The sequence below is a fragment of the Physeter macrocephalus genome, chromosome 5, assembly GCF_002837175.3.
Source record: "Physeter macrocephalus isolate SW-GA chromosome 5, ASM283717v5, whole genome shotgun sequence".
NCBI classification, from domain to species: domain Eukaryota; kingdom Metazoa; phylum Chordata; class Mammalia; order Artiodactyla; family Physeteridae; genus Physeter; species Physeter macrocephalus.
The window spans coordinates 87,647,384-87,665,715 of record NC_041218.1 but is presented as its reverse complement, the minus strand read 5'-3'; the positions used below and the strand labels follow the sequence as shown (position 1 = coordinate 87,665,715).

Genomic DNA, 18,332 nt, shown 5'->3' with positions numbered 1-18,332 from the left:
ATCATACTAAGTGAAGTAAGTCAGAAAGAGAAAGACAAATACCATGATATCACATAAGGGAATATAAAATATGACACAAATGAACCTATCTATGAAACAGAATCATGGACATAGAGAACAGACTGGTGGTTGCCAAGGGGGCAGGGGGTTGGGGGAGGGATGCAGTGGGAGGTTGGGGTTAGCAGATGTAAGCTTTTACGTATAGGATGGAAAAGCAGCAAGGTCCTACTGTATAACACAGAGAACTATATTCAGTATCCTATGATAAACCATAATGGAAAAGAATATAAAAAAAGAATATATATATATATATGTATAATGGAATCACTTTGCTGTACAGCAGAAATTAACACAGCATTGTAAATCAACTATACTTCAATAAAAAAATATTGATACAAGAAAAAAAAGAAATGGGTTTGTTAAATATTTCACTGAAGTTCAAAAGCATTGGGGATCCTTTTCCCCCTAGTAAGTTGGTATTAAATCCACAATTTCCTCGTATTCTAATTGTAGGTGATAGGATGATTTTTAATTGAGTCATTTGATGTTTTTTTGTGATTTTTGGCAACATGAAAGTGTGGCTGCTTAGTAAAATCTCACCACATGAACAGCAGAGTTAGATACTCTCTAACTTGCAGAAAATTATGTACACATGATTTTTACAACAGTAGCATTTGAAAAATGTGGTTAGTTTTGAAACTTTACTCAACTTTCAAGGAAATGTAACATCTATTAAATATATTATTACTCACTAGTGACTGGCAGTGACAAATATACTCATTAGGTGACCTTGAAAAGATGTTATTTCTATAGGAACCGTTTAATAAACAGTCATTTTTAAAATGAAAAATGTCAGATGAAGACCTCAATTTTATGTTGTTTCTTCATACACAAACCACTTTAAAAACCACGGAATAACAATTTGTAAATATATGGAGCACACAAATGGCATAATTTTTCCTCAAAAGTAATTCTCTAATTTCCGTATCTTCTAGGACCCAATGACTTTAGTAAGTTAACATCATAAATTATATCAATGTTGGGAAAAGTGTGACATGGTGATATATAGCTATTACACTTCTTAATTTTCTAAGGCATTTCAAAATCAATACTCCAAAATTCTTAAATCAGTATTTGATTATTATTTAAATAAGATCAAATTTGACTTCTTCTTTATTTTCCAGACAAGGAAAATAGTATTTATAAATTATGGGACTAATTCCAAGTCACGGACCAGGTAGGAGAATTTAAAATCAGACTACAAAATCAGACTTAGTTCATTACTTTTTTCTCTGTCTCTGTGCACCTTTCATATTTTATATTTTCTTGCCCTTAACAATTTGCCTCTGCATTTCCATGTTAAATGAATTTTGATTATAATTTGACGGATATCCAAGTAACTGCATATGAAAATTCATTCATAAGGACTAGAGAAAAAAAAACCTTATATATTAAAACATTATATGGGGATATATAAAGATGAATACCATTAACATTTTTTCTACGAGATGAGCGTGCATATTTAAATATAACTAACCTGGGCAGTTCAGCATGAGAATACTATAAGATTAATACAGATTTTAAAAATATCAACAGCTGAACATAAGCGAGAAAAGTATGAAATGTTAATCACATCCCTGAGAAGGGACTCCAGAAATAAATTAGAAAAGTGTCAATCTCAAGGGTCCACTGAATCCAGCAAATAGAAGGAAAAATGAGACAAAAATGGTATTTAAAGTTGTTTCCAGAAATACTTCAATTTGATTATTATTAAATTTAGGGGAGACATAATCTGTGGTTTTCCTAAAGTGAAGTGACCTTTGACCATCAAATTAAAAACACAGAAAGAAGCTCCTCATATTTGCCTTAGGAAAAAAGTTGCAAAATAATTTTCTAAAGTATTAAGGAACTTACCTGTTTCCATTTTTCCGTCCTGTGCTGCAGGCCCATCGGGAATCACGCTTTTCACCTGCAGAAACTCATCAGGCTCATCTCCACCAATGATGGTAAATCCAAACCCCATGTTGCTCTTTTTTAGTGTGGTGCTGAGAAATGTTCCCTTCAACTGGGATGCATCCCGGGTAAAGAGTGGTTTTTCTACATTGGCCGATAGAAGTTAAAAAAGAAAAAGCACAGTTAAGGCATGTTCTTACATGGGGAAAAGCCAGCCACTGAGCAGCACTCCCAAGGGTAACTGTGGGGTTAATTACAGTAAATGCAAGCAGGCGTGACTTCAGGAGCACACCTCTAAGCACTTCCCACAAACGCAGAGCAGTTCCAAGCATGCAGGGAAAGGTGAAAGAGCTGCTTGGTTTGGAGAGAGACTTTTTTTGTCATCATTGTTTCCGTTCACTAAATTCACCTTCTTGTGCTTAAAAAGGGCTGAATCAACAGGTAAAGATAAAGCAGAGCCTAAAATCATCCAGACACATCTGGATACATTTCTCTTGTTCTGAAAAGGTCCAGGTAGGAGGTATGGGTGAGTGGCCGGTGCTGCCCCAAACCTTGAAGGGATAGGACTAGAAAACCGAAATGGACTATGTTGTTTCCAAAAAAATAGGACCAGTGGAATATTAGCACCTCTTCAAATGTCTAAATTGTTTAGAAAGAATGCCTGGATGTGGGACTGAATTAGCTTTTGCTTATATTATGAGATGCTATAAAGATAACTAGATAAATCCATTTCTACTGACCTGAGAGTGTTTAGTATACTCTAAAACGTGAGCGAGAGGCAAGCCAGTATCTCTAGATATGATTATGAATGTAAAGGTAACATATTTTGTAATAATATGTTGACATGTTCAGATCATATACCTAAATGATCTGAACAGAACTTGAACCCACTCATAGAGGTTTAACTAGTAATTTGTTATTTAACATGCTTTTTCAGCTACGATCGGTAATAAGTATATTCCTACATATATTAAATGCTTTAAAAATAATAGTCATACTAGGAATTAGAATTAATATCTGCTTTAAATGTTATCACTGTCAAGTATTTTATATATTTTTTTAGTTGTTCCATTGTGGGTGATATGATTTGACATTTAAAACAGCCAAGCTGTACATGGTGACTTAGTTAAGTATTCTGTTTGCTGTTGTTCCATTTTAGGTGATGTGTAATGGACAAACTATAAAGTCATGAGTCATTATATTGGAATTTTACTTTGTCTATTTACATATCTCATATATCTTTGTGAAGAAGACAGAGCACTTCTTTAAAATATAAATAAAAAACACACATAATCTTGTCACCTCCGTTTCCTTTATGAAAGTAAAGTTTACAATTTGGAGAGAAGTTCAACGGTGAGACCTTTACATTCATCCTTATTGTGCTGTAGTGATACGGTGTGAAATCAACCGTAGGCATATCTAGACTTCCCGACTACTAGAGCCTCCTTCGTGCTTTCACGTGTGAGTGAGAGCCCACTAAGATGTGAAAAGTGTGTGCAGCATCTCATCCCCGTATGTGGCTCCAGGGTGAAGTGAGGTGCAGCAAGCAACCCAGGACATATTGATGCACCCGGGCCTCCAGGAGAGGTGGCGCCCATAGTAAGACAGGTCACTCACGCTGTGCGACCGCTCCCGGGCAGCGCGGGGGTGGGCGGGTTTGGGCCTAGGTACTGTCGATGACGAGCTGTCTACTGTCACAAAGGAGAACAAGCCTCATTCTTGTGCTTGGTCATTTGAGGACAAACTTATGAGTCTCTATGAATCTCTGCAGTTTACGGTACCACCGTCATACCCGTTCAGCTCTACCTGGCAACGTGCTGTAAATTCCTATAAGGTGCTACCCGAGGCGTTACCTTCACTTGTGAATGCTAAATGCATGGGTTTAGAGACAGAGCAAACACCCAGCTAAAGTTAATTGAGGGGTCTGGGGAAAGCAAATCAATTATATGAAATGGTCCAAGATACAGGCCTATTTGGAGAGCAGGCAGTTCGACAGACAGTCTTTCTCTCTGAAACACTGCGTGTTGACAGGTACTAACCTCGGAAACCTGGGGCCTGCAGGGGCTTTGTTCCAAGTTCTGTGTGGGGCATGTTATGCTGCTGTAGCTTCCTTTTTGCTTCCAGGACAGGGTTTTCAAACTGTGTTCTTCTATTTATGTGGCTGAAAAATAAAATTTCAAATTAGGATAACAGTGGGGCAAAGTCATTTAAGAGAACGTATGAATAGCTCTAGCTGAATACCCCACCAGCACGCAGTCAGGCCTCTGCTGGGGCTGGCCTGTGTACGGTACGCATTTCCCTGACAAGAGCAGAGCTCTCAATGGCTCTATCATATGGTATTGTATTTAAGTCACGCAGGATTCAGCCAAAAGAACTAGAATGTGAACTTGCTTTCTGGTCTACCGTGTTAGTTTGAGACGAGTTTGGTGCATTCAAATAAATGGCCAACAAATGAAATTTATACCAAGTGGTGCTGAAGAAAAAAGTATTTGTAAAGTATTTCTAAGCTTTGTAAAGTCCCAATATCCAACAAGATAAGTATAAGGTCAATTCACTGATTGCTTTACTCTTAGAGCAACTGAAGTCCACACATTTTAGAATCAGACAGACTTGGATAAAAGGACTGTGCGGAAACACTCCTAAGGATATTTAGGAGTTGTGGAATACCTGCAGGATGATTGATACTGAGATCAGTCAAAAGCAGAGTATTTACATTCTCCCTAGTGAGACAATAAACTTCTAGATATCAAACACAGAGCATCTTTAAGCAAGTGTGGATCAGCTAAAACCAAGGACTTAGAGTTTAAGAATTCCTTACAGTATTCTTACAGTGTGATGCATTCTTTTATAAAGTTTAGAGTTCCTTGCCCATGGAGAGGGTAGGAACCACAGCCCTGCCTAGCAGCAGTGTCAAGTAGCTCTTTCTCTACGTATACATGCCCTACTAGAGGGGTGGCACGTACACTGATTTTGGTCCTTTGTACAAACAAAAATAGGATTATTGTATGAGAGCATGAAGAGGAGAGAGGGCTTAGAAGAGGAATGAACAATTACTCAGTACTTAACTCTGTGCCAGGCACTATATACAAATTTCCTGGGTCAAGTCTCACGGCAAGTCTTGAATTCGAATTATCCCCATTTTAAAGGTGATGAGACTGACACACAAGAGGTCAAATGACTTGCTCTAAATCACGAGCCTAGGAGTGAAAACGCTGGGAATTGACCACATGTGTCTCTAAAATTCATCCTTTACCTACATACCTTCTCTTTTCAATGTATGATTTCACATTGACGAGTGTACACATACTTAATGTGCGCACACGCACACACAATCCTTATTTTAGGTCTATAAATACAAGTAAGAAAAGGAAGGAGGTGGGCTTCCCTGGTGGCGCAGTGGTTGAGAGTCCGCCTGCCGATGCAGGGGACACGGGTTCGTGTCCCGGTCCGGGAGGATGTCACATGCCGCGGAGCGGCTGGGCCCGTGAGCCATGGCCGCTGAGCCTGCGTGTCCGGAGCCTGCGCTCCGCAACGGGAGAGGCCACAGCAGTGAGAGGCACGCGTACCGCAAAGAAAAAAAAAAAAAGAAAGAAAGAAAAGGAAGGAGGTAAAAGAAACAAAATCTCAACAACCAGTTTTCTGTTAGTATGTCAGATAATTCCTGGTGAGACAGAAAAGCGATTGTCAGAAACACAATAAGACGACTGCAGTATCTAGTTACTTCCTCATGAGGTCAGGGCAGGGGAGCTGCTGCCACGCAGGCTCTGGAGTCACTTAGTCCTGGATTCAAAATCCAGCTCCGCCGCTTGATTTGCTGTGTGACCTTGCACAAGTTATTAAGTCTGAACCTCAGTGTCTGCCTCTCTAAGATGGGCACGGTATTGGCTTCCTCCTGGGTGGTTGTGAGGATTCAATGAAATAATGAATATTGGCCCAGGGTTTCAAGCATAGACATGCTCAGTAACTAGCAGCAGCTGTTATCATCATGGCCACCACCATCATTATCTTATCGTCTCTGACACTGTCCTCATTTTGAGTCCAGAGGGGAGGCTTTACAGGCGGGAGGGTCTTTAGAAGCACCAGAACCTCTCGCTAATATTGCCGCTGGAATAGGTTAGGATGCTATTTAGGAAAGGGGTGCTTATAACAATGTTCTTTGGTCATGGAACTCACTGGTATGGGGTTCAAAGTAAATGTGTCTTACGTAAGATGATTTTCCATTGGAAGTAAAAGCTACCGTACTGCTCTTGTCACCAAGGAGTCACCATGATCTGTAGTGTGTAGTGAACTACAGTATGGAGCTTTCAAAGCTTCCTTAACTCCATAAGCTCTGACAGCACCACTCTATTTCAGGAGGGGCAGATTTGAAGCCCCTCTTCCCTCTTCTCCATTGCCTCTTACTAAACTCCTTTGAAATCTTCCTATTACCTAAAGAAATATTACTCCTGACTCTGCCCTTACTCATCTCCATATCTTCTCCTCTGGCTGCATCACCACATGCACCTTTTGCTTTGGATACACTCGGAGCCACTCAAATCAGCAACACCTTATCAAGCCTCTTCTCTTTTCCCGTGAGACTCAGAGCATTAGTGGGGTAGCAGCTGAAGCAAGACAGCCTGGGTTCAAGGTGGCATCTTAGGCAAATTACTAAACTCTCTGAGCATCAATATCCTCATCTGTAAAATGGGGACATTAATATCTACTTCTTGGAGTTGCTGTGAAGATAAGAGAAATAATGTTTGCAAAGTACAGATATACAGGGAGGACCCCGCAATTGTAAGGTATAGTTGTTCTTTATTTTCAAAGTATAGTTATTACTATTATTTATAAGTGCTGTTGCTGTTATTGTCATTATTATTACAATGTTTTTTCCATCTGTTCCATAACTCCTTCTCCAACCTCACCCAGCAACATTCTCTGCCTGTGTTGTGCTCCTCCCCTTGGCTTCCATAAAACCTTCAACAGACCTCCGTCATCACAGTTTATTTATTTTCTTACACCCTGCCTCATAGTCAAGACAATCTGAGGCCCTTTTAAAGAACAACAAGGAAAAGTAAACAAAATCCAGGGTGAAGTTAGTTGAGTCTAGGTGGAAGATCAATAGACAAAATTAATAATATAGAATCCTATTTGTTTACTAGAGTTATGTTGCAAATTAGCTTTGAGCTTTCAAGCTGCTAATTCAGCAAGAAAGAGAAACCAGTTACATTCTTCACAGTATTTAAGATAAACTCAAGACAGTTGTTCTGAAGGACATAGTATTCCTGTTACTGACTCTCTTGAGATCATTCTTTCCAGGTCTTGGATAAAGGTGTTTCTGTGATGTAGTATACAACATCCTAAATGATAATGACACAATAATGAATTTAGTAACCTTATCATACTGTGTTTTAATAATTGATTTTCATGTTTATTTCCTTCTCTAGACTGTGCACACCTGTATACAGGGTCCATGTGTTATTCAACTTTGTATACTAAGCACTGGACATAGTGAGAGATAATAAATTTTTTTATGATGAATGTGTGTTTTAAAACTTTTGTCTGCAAATATATGTTACCAATTTTGAGAAATCAGAAACTGTTCTGAGGTGTACCGAAGTATCAGCTTTCTTCATTTCCTATCTGTTCTGTTTCTGTTTTTCTAGGTCGTTGTTCATCATATGCATAACTTTATCCTTAGAAAATACATTACAAGAACTTTCTGGGGTAGATTTGCTATACAGTTGGGTTCCTCCAACTTGCTAGCTACATATAATTACTTCCTTAGAAAAGTCAGAGCTTTATGGAAACTATGTTGACAAGATTCCATTCACCATCAAAGTGAAGTTCTACATTTCACAGAGAATGAAAATACCAATGAACTTGTCTGGTATGACTTGTACATGACAAAGCGTGGAAGCTGGGATAGCTTTAGTGTCCTGAGCTAATTGCTACAGAACATTTGCATTGTCACAAATAAAGTCATTCATTTCGAATTTAAAATGCTCCCAAGCTTTAAAAGACCTATTACAAAGAAATATGATTGTTGCTGAATGGAGAATTCTTGTCTTGTGCTTCCGATAAGAATAGTTTGAAGTCCTTTTAGCAAGGATTTGGGGGACTTACAATGTGTAAAAGGATGTGAATGACAAATGTCATCCTCCTCCTCATTGTTTAGGCTCTGCGAGAGAATTATTAGCTAGTTCATCCAGCTCTGTACTGAACAGGAGCCTGGGAAGCTACCAAGAGTTCTTATTCTTTAGTTAAATCTAGTTTATTACCATATTTTAGTAATAGAATTTTTAGGTGTTAAGAGCTAAGGGGGTAAGAGACATATTCTGAAGAGGGTAGATCCCAACAACCCCATTTCCTTTCACAAAAAAGAAAGACTACTGATATGAGATCCTTCCATGTGGGAATGGCAAAGGAAACAGGATATTCAAGGATGACATTCCATCACCTTCTCTCTTCGCCAGTACAGTCACTCATTTGCAGCTTAACTCCTCCCTCCCCTTTTCATTATGGAATGGAATGGAAACTTAAGATAAGTTCGTATGTGGCAGTACTTTGTAGCTCTGGATGAACCCGAAGAACTTAAAAAGCAAACAAAAACAGAGAGGACTCAGGCCCACCCTAACTCAACTGAGCCACAATCTCCAAATCGGGTACGGGCATTGACGGTTTTTTTTTTGTTTTTTTAAACATCTTTATTGGAGTATAATTGCTTTACAATGGTGTGTTAGTTTCTGCTTTACAACAAAGTGAATCAGTTATACATATACATATGTTCCCATATCTCTTCCCTCTTGCGTCTCCCTCCCTCCCACCCTCCCTATCCCACCCCTCTAGGTGGTCACAAAGCACCGAGCTGATCTCCCTGTGCCATGAGGCCGCTTCCCACTAGTGGCATGGACATGTATACGCTACCAAATGTAAAATAGATAGCTAGTGGGCATTGACATTAAAAAAAAAAATCTTCCCAGATAACTCTATAGTGCAGCGAGGGTTGCAATCCCCTAAGTTAGAAGCTGAGAAGGTGTGAGAAGGTAGTTGAATAAGGACTGTCTTGCCTTATTCAACTGGAAGTCTCTTTTTCTGTGTAGGGCCCTGGGGAATATTAGGAAATGCTCTTTTGCTCTAGAAGAGAGGACACGTGCCAACAAAAGGGTGAGACATGCACAGAGGGAAGGAAATCTTTGCAGCTGATGGATGGTATGCTGCTAAAGGTAGTCCCAGCTCAGAGTCCTGTGTGACTGCCACCTCCTTCACCGTGGGGAAGCAATAGAAGAAACAGGGGGAAAGTCGTACATAAAGTCGTACATCCTGAGCCCATCAGTACACACAGGACAAGTCTGCTGGGTGATGAAGGCCATCATCTGACCCTCGCTACCAGTGCTCCCTCCATAGTCCAGCTTGTTAACTCTCCACCTTGCTTCTCCTGGGTTTTTGGAGAGGAGCACTTTTAGTGCATAGTCACAAATGACACCTTTTTTGTACCCACTGGTCACTATCACATCATCTTGACTTCAGTTGACAGATTAGAAATGGATCTTTGGCTCAATGTGAGAGACGAAGACAGCAACTTTCGAGTGGAGATTGTACCACGAGTAAAATATTTCCAAGATGATCAAGGTGGCTACACTAATTACTCCAACGCAAGAGGTAGTCAGTGCTCAACAAATATTTGTTGAATAAATGCCTGGAGGGAGGCAGGCGTGTATGAAAGGTCATAGATCTCGCTGTTTTCCAGTTTAACTCTCCCATAAAATACATGTTGTTGACAGAACTTATGGTGAAGCTTAGGGCCAACTTATGCGCTATAACCAATCTGCATTTGGGTAATGATCCATGGAATCCTTCAAAACAGAGAATCTTTCAAGACTTTCTCGTGAGGATGAAGAAGTCATCCCACTTCGGTGATGAAAGATTTGGATCTGCTGTCTTGTGTTACAACAGAAATGTGCTCAAATGGCAAAGCACTACATTAGGGACAAAGTATGGGAGCACCAGGAGGCAGCTACTCAGCACTGGGTGTGGGAAGGTTGGCTTGGGGTTTGGGGCTGCAGCTCAGTATGTCATCCCTTCTGTGCAAACCTGCTCCTTTTGGGGCTTCCCAAAATCTATTTCACTGGGAGCATATATTTTTTTTAAAGAGAGAATAATTCCTGAATGGAATCACAGTATGAATTTCCGGGTTGCTTGGAATTCCATAGGTTTTGCTTGACCCTAATTCTGACTCCCATACTTCTGGATGGTCAGGAAAGTGTATGTTGCCTCTTCACATCTGGACCCCTAAACTGTAGCTACATTGGTAGCCAAACACTGCCCCCTCCCTGTCTGTATTTTTATTCATTTAAATACAAGCTTCGAGAAGACCCCATAAAGTTTTCTCTACTATCCAGTTGAGATAGATGGAATAAAAACTTCCTCTTGCTTCAGAAACTAAGAGAAGATAATAACTCTACAGGGATCTTTTGCGGCCAACCCTCTCGATAGAAGGCAGGACACTGTGTTAAGAGCTTGGTCACTGCAGTCACATTGCTGGCATTCACATCCAAGCCCCACCACATCCTAGGCATATGATCTTTCGCACATTATTTACCCTCCTTGTGCTTCAGAATTTTTCATCTATAAAGCTGGGATAAAAGTAAGACCACCTCATAAAGTTGTTGTGCATATTAAATAAATTAAAATGAGTAAATCACTTAAGACCAGTGCCTGGATGTAAGTACTCAATAAATGCTACTGTGATTCATCAGATATTTGTTTCTCAAATGGTCTTTGCTAGGCACTTTGGTAGTGGGTGCAGGTAGGGGCAAAGATCAATCAGACACACAGTCTAGTCTAGCAGGGGAGATAAAACAGAAACAAAAAGAACTATAAAATAGGCTTTCCATAATATGATGTATGCCTGACAGTGCTTTGAAAATCTAGAAATTTTAAAAGTACCAATGTTTTAAATATACTTTATTTTTTAAAAATGAGCTTTGGATACATGGAAGAATTAAATCTATTTTACTTGGAGCATTTTCTAAAAACAGACTAACTGAATCCTACCTCTTGAAAGATTTCTTCCCAATTCTAACACTTAAGTGATAATTTTCTTTCTATAGGTGTCCGTTCATTATTCCCTGCTGTACCTGAGGGAAATGTGAATTTGCTTTATGAATACATGGGAGGGAAGATTGAGTCACGTGTTACTTTCTCTTGCTCTTTCCGGACACGAGGGTGTCCGATCTGGGGACATAGTGTCCAAGTGGGAGGTGGAATCATGGCCAACTGAGAAGAGTATTTTTATATTCGTGCTGAAACTCTCACAGCTAAGGAGTCTGTCCTCCATTCCCCACCAGGCAGAGCTTCCCAAATGTGGATCTATTTTCAGATAAATGAGCTCTCTTCCCTTCCCTAGGAGTAGTGGCAAGTTATTTAGTTGGCATTGATTTGTAATGTGTATTTTATGTGTATCTTACGTATAAGGGGGATTCATCGCTTAGCCATTACTATTTACTAATTACTTGGAAAACTTGATATTTTACTCTCAGCAGAAATGACACCGTGCACTGTCAATTACGCCGTGAAGCCCCCAGGACCTGCAAGACACATAGACTCATTTTTTAAAATTTCAGAGCCAGTAGGCATGCATTTAAAAATGATTTTTATCCATCCCTTTCCATTCCCATAAAACACCTCTCTTAAATTTTATTGCTGGGTGCAGGAGGAGGTTATTGTTATCAAAGGTAACAAGAGACTGAGCAAAAGTAGTGAGTTATAAACTTGGAGAAGAGAGCTTAGCTAGAAGGAGACTAAAAGACTACACTATTTCAACATCTTTCAGTATTAAGAGACAAGACTAGATCAATTCTCCTCCACTGGTGTCTGCCAACCCTGACTCACTGGCTGTAGTCCTTTAAGTCTCATGTACACTTTCATGAATGTATCAGTGTGCTAGGCCCTGGGAACACGAAAATGAATACAACACAACCCCTTCACAAAGGGGGCCCATACTCCAACGGGGCAGACACACAAGTTGGGTGACCAACCACCCCAGGTCTGTCTAGGACTAACGCGTTTCCCAGGACTTCCTTTTCTAAAACCTGGACTGTCCTGGGTAAACTGGGCTGAGTTGGTCCCTCTATAAGCGGCCAGAAAATTTGTATGCACAGAGTGGGGACTCCAAAGAAGAAAAGACAACTTAGTCTGATGGTTCAGAGAAGCTTGACAAAGGAAGTGACACTTAAGCAGATTCTAAGAGGATAGATGTATTTTGCCAGAGGGAGAAGGAGGCATTTTAGAAAGAGAACAGTGGATTCAAAGGTGTTTGGGAATATCCATCCTGCTTAGCCAGAGTATGGGGCTCGCGAATACACACATGCGTATGTTTGCGCGTGGGTGGTGCCGTGAGAGAAGGAGGCGTGGGGGAGAGGATGAACTTCAAGACAGGGAGGATACTTCCAAACCATGGGAGGAGGTTTTGTTTTGTTTCAAGTTTCCCTACTTCCATTACGGCTTTAGTCTAATGGCTGGCCATAACTTGGAAAGTCTCCATCCTGGAGGATGTGCCTTATTCTTGAACTTGGGGGGATTACAGAATGAGATTTGCCATATTAAGCACATAGGAAAAGTTGCAGTGCTCCCTAGAATTCTCAGTCATTTCAGCATCATTTAGTCGTTACCTCCAATGTACTGGTTATTGTACTTACCCGGTGTTATGAGGATGGACAAGATGCTCTCTGACTGTGAAGAACCACATTACCCAGGGAACTAGACCTTACAATGTGCTGGGAAGGGTGAGAAGAATATGACTTGTAATATACTGTATGTTGAACTGGATTGCAATTTATTAATAACTTAGGTATGACTTATTAAAATGTAAAGTCACAGTATAGCCTAAGTCTACTGAACTCCAAAAAATATGATTCAGTATTAAAAACCTGTGCATACACATCACTCATATATAATGTCAGACTTACACAGCCATGGGTACAGGAATACTTTGGGCCTGACATCAAGGCGAGTCAGAGAATCACCAAGGACACTCAGAACATTGAGGAATCATGAAGGCGACATCACTAATGTCTAGGATTATCCAGGAAGGAGGGAGTCAGGGAAAGAGTGCCAGTGAGGGGAGATGGACACGATTGGGAGCAAGACTGTGAGATTTTGAAAGTCAACATGACAGGAAGATAATTCCAACTTTATATAATAGCAAACCTCCCCAGGTTTCCAAGTCTAATATTCAGAGTGAGAAAAAGATTAAAAAAATATTATTCCTGACTACTGGGTCTTTAACACTGTTAAGACCAGAGAAAAATAAAACACATAGCTATTCCTTTCATATGTTAGAAAGTAATGCAGGAAGAATTAGAAAACAAAGCAAAATTAAAAGTACTTTTGATGAGTCTTAGGGAGAAAACGATCTTTTGCCGGATACCTAGAATCTGCAGAGAACCTTTCAATACCTTGCCATTAATAAGTGGCCATGGGGCCTGACTGGGCAGGAGCCTGTCATTCTGAGAAGATAAGGACCCTGGGAAGATAAGAAAGGCATGGAAAAGAAGTCATAGGAAGAGAGGATAAAGGTTCAGCAGAACCAAGAGCAAAGAAAGGTGGCAGTAGGTTGCTTCGTTGTTGTGTTTAATAGATGGCTTTTTTGGGAAAACTATTGTTGCAGAGTTTTATATAATTAACACACGATGTCTAAAATTATGCCATTACGAGAAGAGCAAAGTTCTGAGATGACAGTTTCATGTATCTGTAACAGGGGATGTGTTTTTATGGAACTTGTTTGTTCCTTTGCACAATACACATGCAGGGTTGGTGAATTTAGGCTCCCATGTTGGCCGAGCTTGTATTTTCCATTCTAAAGCTACAAATAAAGAAGATGAAAGGTGTGATGTTGGATATTTCACGAGAACGTTCTATCTTGCACGCTTTTAAAGTTACTTAGTTGCTGTTCAGATTTAAATTCTATTTAACAGATGCCACATTTGTGGAAAGAAATAGTTGTTTGACAAATGAATGTCAGCCTTGTAAATAAAAGACAGAATAATGGGAGAACGGTGGGTAGTAGCGAGAGATGGGAAATAATATTCATTGAGTAAATACTATATGCCAAACCCTCAGGTAAATATGTTCCTTGCTTTTAATTCAGCAGCTCCTCAGAGGGGGTAAACAATTTTCTGCAGCTCTCAGAGTAAGAAGCAGATACGTGAATCAAACCCACCTCTGTGTAGTGCCAACTCCAACACCATTGATTTAGGTGATTCTGACACAAATAAACATTTACTTTTCAATGATACTTCTTATGTATATGTAGCCTTGGGCTATCTTTAATAATCTGTGACTACTTCAGCCAGGTGAGTCTCAATTATCAGTGTTATTTGTGAAACTGGAAACTTTCACGGCATTGTAAAGTACATGCTGGTTTTTGGAAGATAAAACCGTGAAAATATAGCACATTATTTTGATTATTAAATGATTTTTTTAAAGAACCCAATGATTATGTGCATAGAAATAGGGGCTGAATATGTTTTATAAGAAAACATATATGTGTGTGTATGTTTTGCATATTGTAAAAAGTGAGCAATGAAATGATAATGAGAGTATGGGTGGGGTGCCAGGAGACCGGCTTTGGGTGACCTAGTTTTCAAACTAGAAGAGTCTCCTCCAAGGGTTGCCTTTTAGCCTCACTTAAGGCTAATCCTAACTCTACTTTTCTTGAACTTTGCCTTTACCAACTCTGGAAATTGAACATGGGCCACCGTCTCTGGCAATCATGATAATGATAATAAGATTCTGCACTAATATTTATGAGTAAGGTTAGAGTTGTATGCGAGTGAGAATGGGGGGAGTCAATAATAACAACTACATATGTCTTGTCTCAAACCTCGAAAAGGACAGGCTAGGTCCTGCTGAAGTCCAGTGATACAATAAGAAATGAAAACATGGTACTTACTCAATTACTTATAGAAATTCCTTATGTGGTAACAAGGGGGAACCTCGATCGCAGGTAAGACCCTCCCCTTGACGTTCACATAAGAGTTACCTGTAAATGGTGGATTAGGCTGTGAGCAGTAACATAGGTGAGGGGAGCCGCCTGCACTCTGGTTTCCTCAATCTCACATGGACCTCTTGGGCTTCACCAGAGTGAAAGCCACTTACAATGAGTCTCAGTTATCATTCTCTGTTATTTTTAAGATCAAACCAGCGTTTGAAGTTTAAACCACATTTGAAGATGAAGTCTACCTCTCACTACCTTTGTAAAGTTCCCCTAATATCTCTGAACTGCAATGGCCTCATCTGTAAATATCCTATTCACCTCACAGGACTGTTTTGAAGAGAAATATGTGAAAGTGTTTAAAGATGTATAGATGTATTTTAGATATATGTTTAAAGATGCATAGATTTTAATATTATCTTGTTGTACTGAGAGTATGGGAGTCAAGTGTAACTTAAATATGCACAGCATCAGGTCTCTTAATTCCTGTCCTGGGCTGCAACTCTTTCTACCGCCTACGAGCTTGATGGTCTGGCTTCTTTAAGTTTCTCTGTCTGTAAAACACGAATAATAGTATCTAACATACAGTGTTGTGGTAATGACTAAATGAATTATGTAAAGTGCTTAATACATACCAACTGCTTAGTAGACGGTAGCTATTAATATGACTTTTCTGGGTTGACTGATACTTATTAACTATTTACATATTAAGTCAATGCCCCCAACTAACTTACTAAGTAATATTACAGAAAAAAGAAAGATAATCATTCCTATCATTTTATCTATCTGAAAATATATTCATATGTTTTTTGATGCCCAATTAAAACTGGAGAAAGGAAAGTAAGAATAAAATGAGGGGACTTTGTCAACCTCTATATATGAGTGTTGTGCTTAATGGAAATTTGAACTAAGGTCTTTTCATTATGACAGACTCAATAAATGGTACTTAATAAGCTTTCAGAAACCACACACCTAATGGTGAGGAGTTTCTTCTGGACTAAATTAATGCAAAATTAATTTTATTGGCTTATCAAAGCAAATAGTCTCTTTTTGCCTATAGTAGATCCAGTTAAGCTCAGCCACAGAACATAATTATTTTCTTGATAATTTAAAAGTTCACTTTACTTAGCTAGATTGAACATATGAAATTTGATAATAAAAAATGTGTGATCCGTCCATTTTTATTACACAATTAGCTGTCTATTATAACATAATTTCATCTAAAGTCATCTATTAAACACTAGTAATAAATAATGTTTAACAATGTCAGCTTGTACTATAAAAAAAGGAAAACAATATCCTTTCAAATGTATTCAGCGTTGACAGCAGTGAGAAAAATATAGTTCTTACCTGACTTTTTGTTTATAATCTTATCTTTATCTTTCTGAATTTTTATTTAATTATAATCAGTCTCACATCTGTAGATATCAAATACACTTCTATTTTTTGTCAGAGCTTTGTAAGGAGATTCTATTATAATAATCCACCATTTTTGGAAGTCTTCTTTCTTTAACACTCACATGATGGGATTGTTAAAATCATTAAAATAAAATAAAAGAATGGTAATATATGTTATTGTCTAGCCAAATAACAAGTAGAAATGGAAAGAAAATGCTTTTACATTTTAAGTACTCTTTGATCAGCACGCATAATGAGAAAATAACGAGGCTTATTTAACACAGGAAGATGGCTGCCGGAGCCGAACCAAGATGGCGGAGTAGAAGGACACGCTCTCACTCCCCCTCGTGAGAACACCAGAATCACAAGTAGCTGCTGGACAATCATCGACAGGAAGACACTGGAACTCACCAAAGAAGATACTGCACATCCAAAGACAAAGGAGAAGCCACAATGAGATGGTAGGAGGGGTGCAATCACAGCAAAATCTAATCCCATAACTGCTGGGTGGCTGACTCACAGACTGCAGAACACTTATACCACAGAAGTCCATCCACTGGAGGGAACGTTCTGAGCTCCAGGTCAGGCTTCCCAACCTGTGCATCCGGCAACGGGAGGAGGAATTCCTAGAGAATCAGACTTTGAAGCCTAGTGGGAATTGACTGCAGGACTTCGACAGGACTGGGGGAAACAGAGACTCCACTCTTGGAGGGCACACACAAAGTAGTGTGCACATTGGGACCCAGGGGAAGGAGCAGTGACCCCAGGGGAGACTGAAGCAGACCTACATGCTAGTGTTGGAGGGTCTCCTGCAGAGGTGGGGGGTGGCTGTGGCTCACCATGGGGACAAGCACACTAGCAGCAGAAGTTCTGGGAAGTACACCTTGGTGTGAGCCCTCCCAAAGTCCACCATTAGCCCCACAAAAGAGCCCAGGTAGGCTCCAGTGTTGGGTTGCCTCAGGCCAAACAACCAAAAAGGAGGGAACGCAGCCCCACCCATCAGCCTTCAAGTGGATTCAAGTTTTACTGAGCTCTGCCCACCAGAGCAACACCCAGTTCTACCCAGCACCAGCCCCTCCCATTAGGAAACCTGCACAATCCTCTTAGATAGCCTCATCCACCAGAGGGCAGACAGCAGAAGCAAGGAGAACTACAATTCTGCAACCTGTGAAAGGAAAACCACATTCACAGAAAGATAGACAAGATGAAAGGCAGAGGGCTATGTACCAGATGAAGGAACAAGATAAACCCCCAGAAAAACAACTATATGAAGTGGAGATAGGCAACCTTCCAGAAAAGTAATTCAGAATAATGATAGTGAAGATGATCCAGGACCTCGGAAAAAGAATGGAGGCAAAGATCGAGAAGATGCAACAAATGTTTAACAAAGACCTAGAAGAATTAAAGAACAAACAAACAGAGAAGAATAATACAATAACCGAAGTGAAAAATACACTAGAAGGAATCAATAGCAGAATAACTGAGGCAGAAGAGCGGATAAGTGATCTGGAAGACGGAATGGTGAGATTCACTGCTGCAGAACAGAATAAAGAAAAATGAATGAAAAGTTAGAGGCAAAAACTTCCTTAACGTGGGAAAGGAAATAGCCACCCAAGTCCAGGAAGCACAGTGAGTCCCACAGAGGATAAACCCAAGGAGAAACACACCGAGACACACAGTAACCAAATTGGCAAAAATTAAGGACAAAGAAAAATTATTGAAAGCAGCAAGGGAAAAACAACAAAAAAGACTCATCAAGAAAAAGAAGGAGAGGACTCAAATCAATAAAGTTAGAAATGAAAAAGGAGAAGTTACAACAGACACCGCAGAAATACAAAACATCCTAAGAGACTACTACCAGCAACTCTATGCCAATAAAATAGACAATCTGGAAGAAATGGACAAATTCTTAGAAAGGTATAACCTTCCAAGACTGAACCAGGAAGAAATAGAAAATATGAACAGACCAATCACAAGGAATGAAATTGAAACTGTGATTAAAAAT

The 18,332-nt window shown here is 39.6% G+C and overlaps 1 protein-coding gene across 1 annotated transcript in view; it reads right to left on the bottom strand.

Moving 5' to 3' along the window:
- The window catches only part of MAGI2 (membrane associated guanylate kinase, WW and PDZ domain containing 2), a 1,419,801-nt gene that overhangs the window by 333,222 nt on the left and 1,068,247 nt on the right, over positions 1 to 18,332 (bottom strand). The window contains exons 8-9 of the mRNA XM_024115935.3: positions 3,993 to 4,114; positions 1,915 to 2,097 (exon numbers count right to left, since the gene is read on the bottom strand). Of these exons, the coding sequence (XP_023971703.1) occupies positions 1,915 to 2,097; positions 3,993 to 4,114 (305 nt within the window). The remainder of the gene's footprint in view (positions 1 to 1,914; positions 2,098 to 3,992; positions 4,115 to 18,332) is intronic.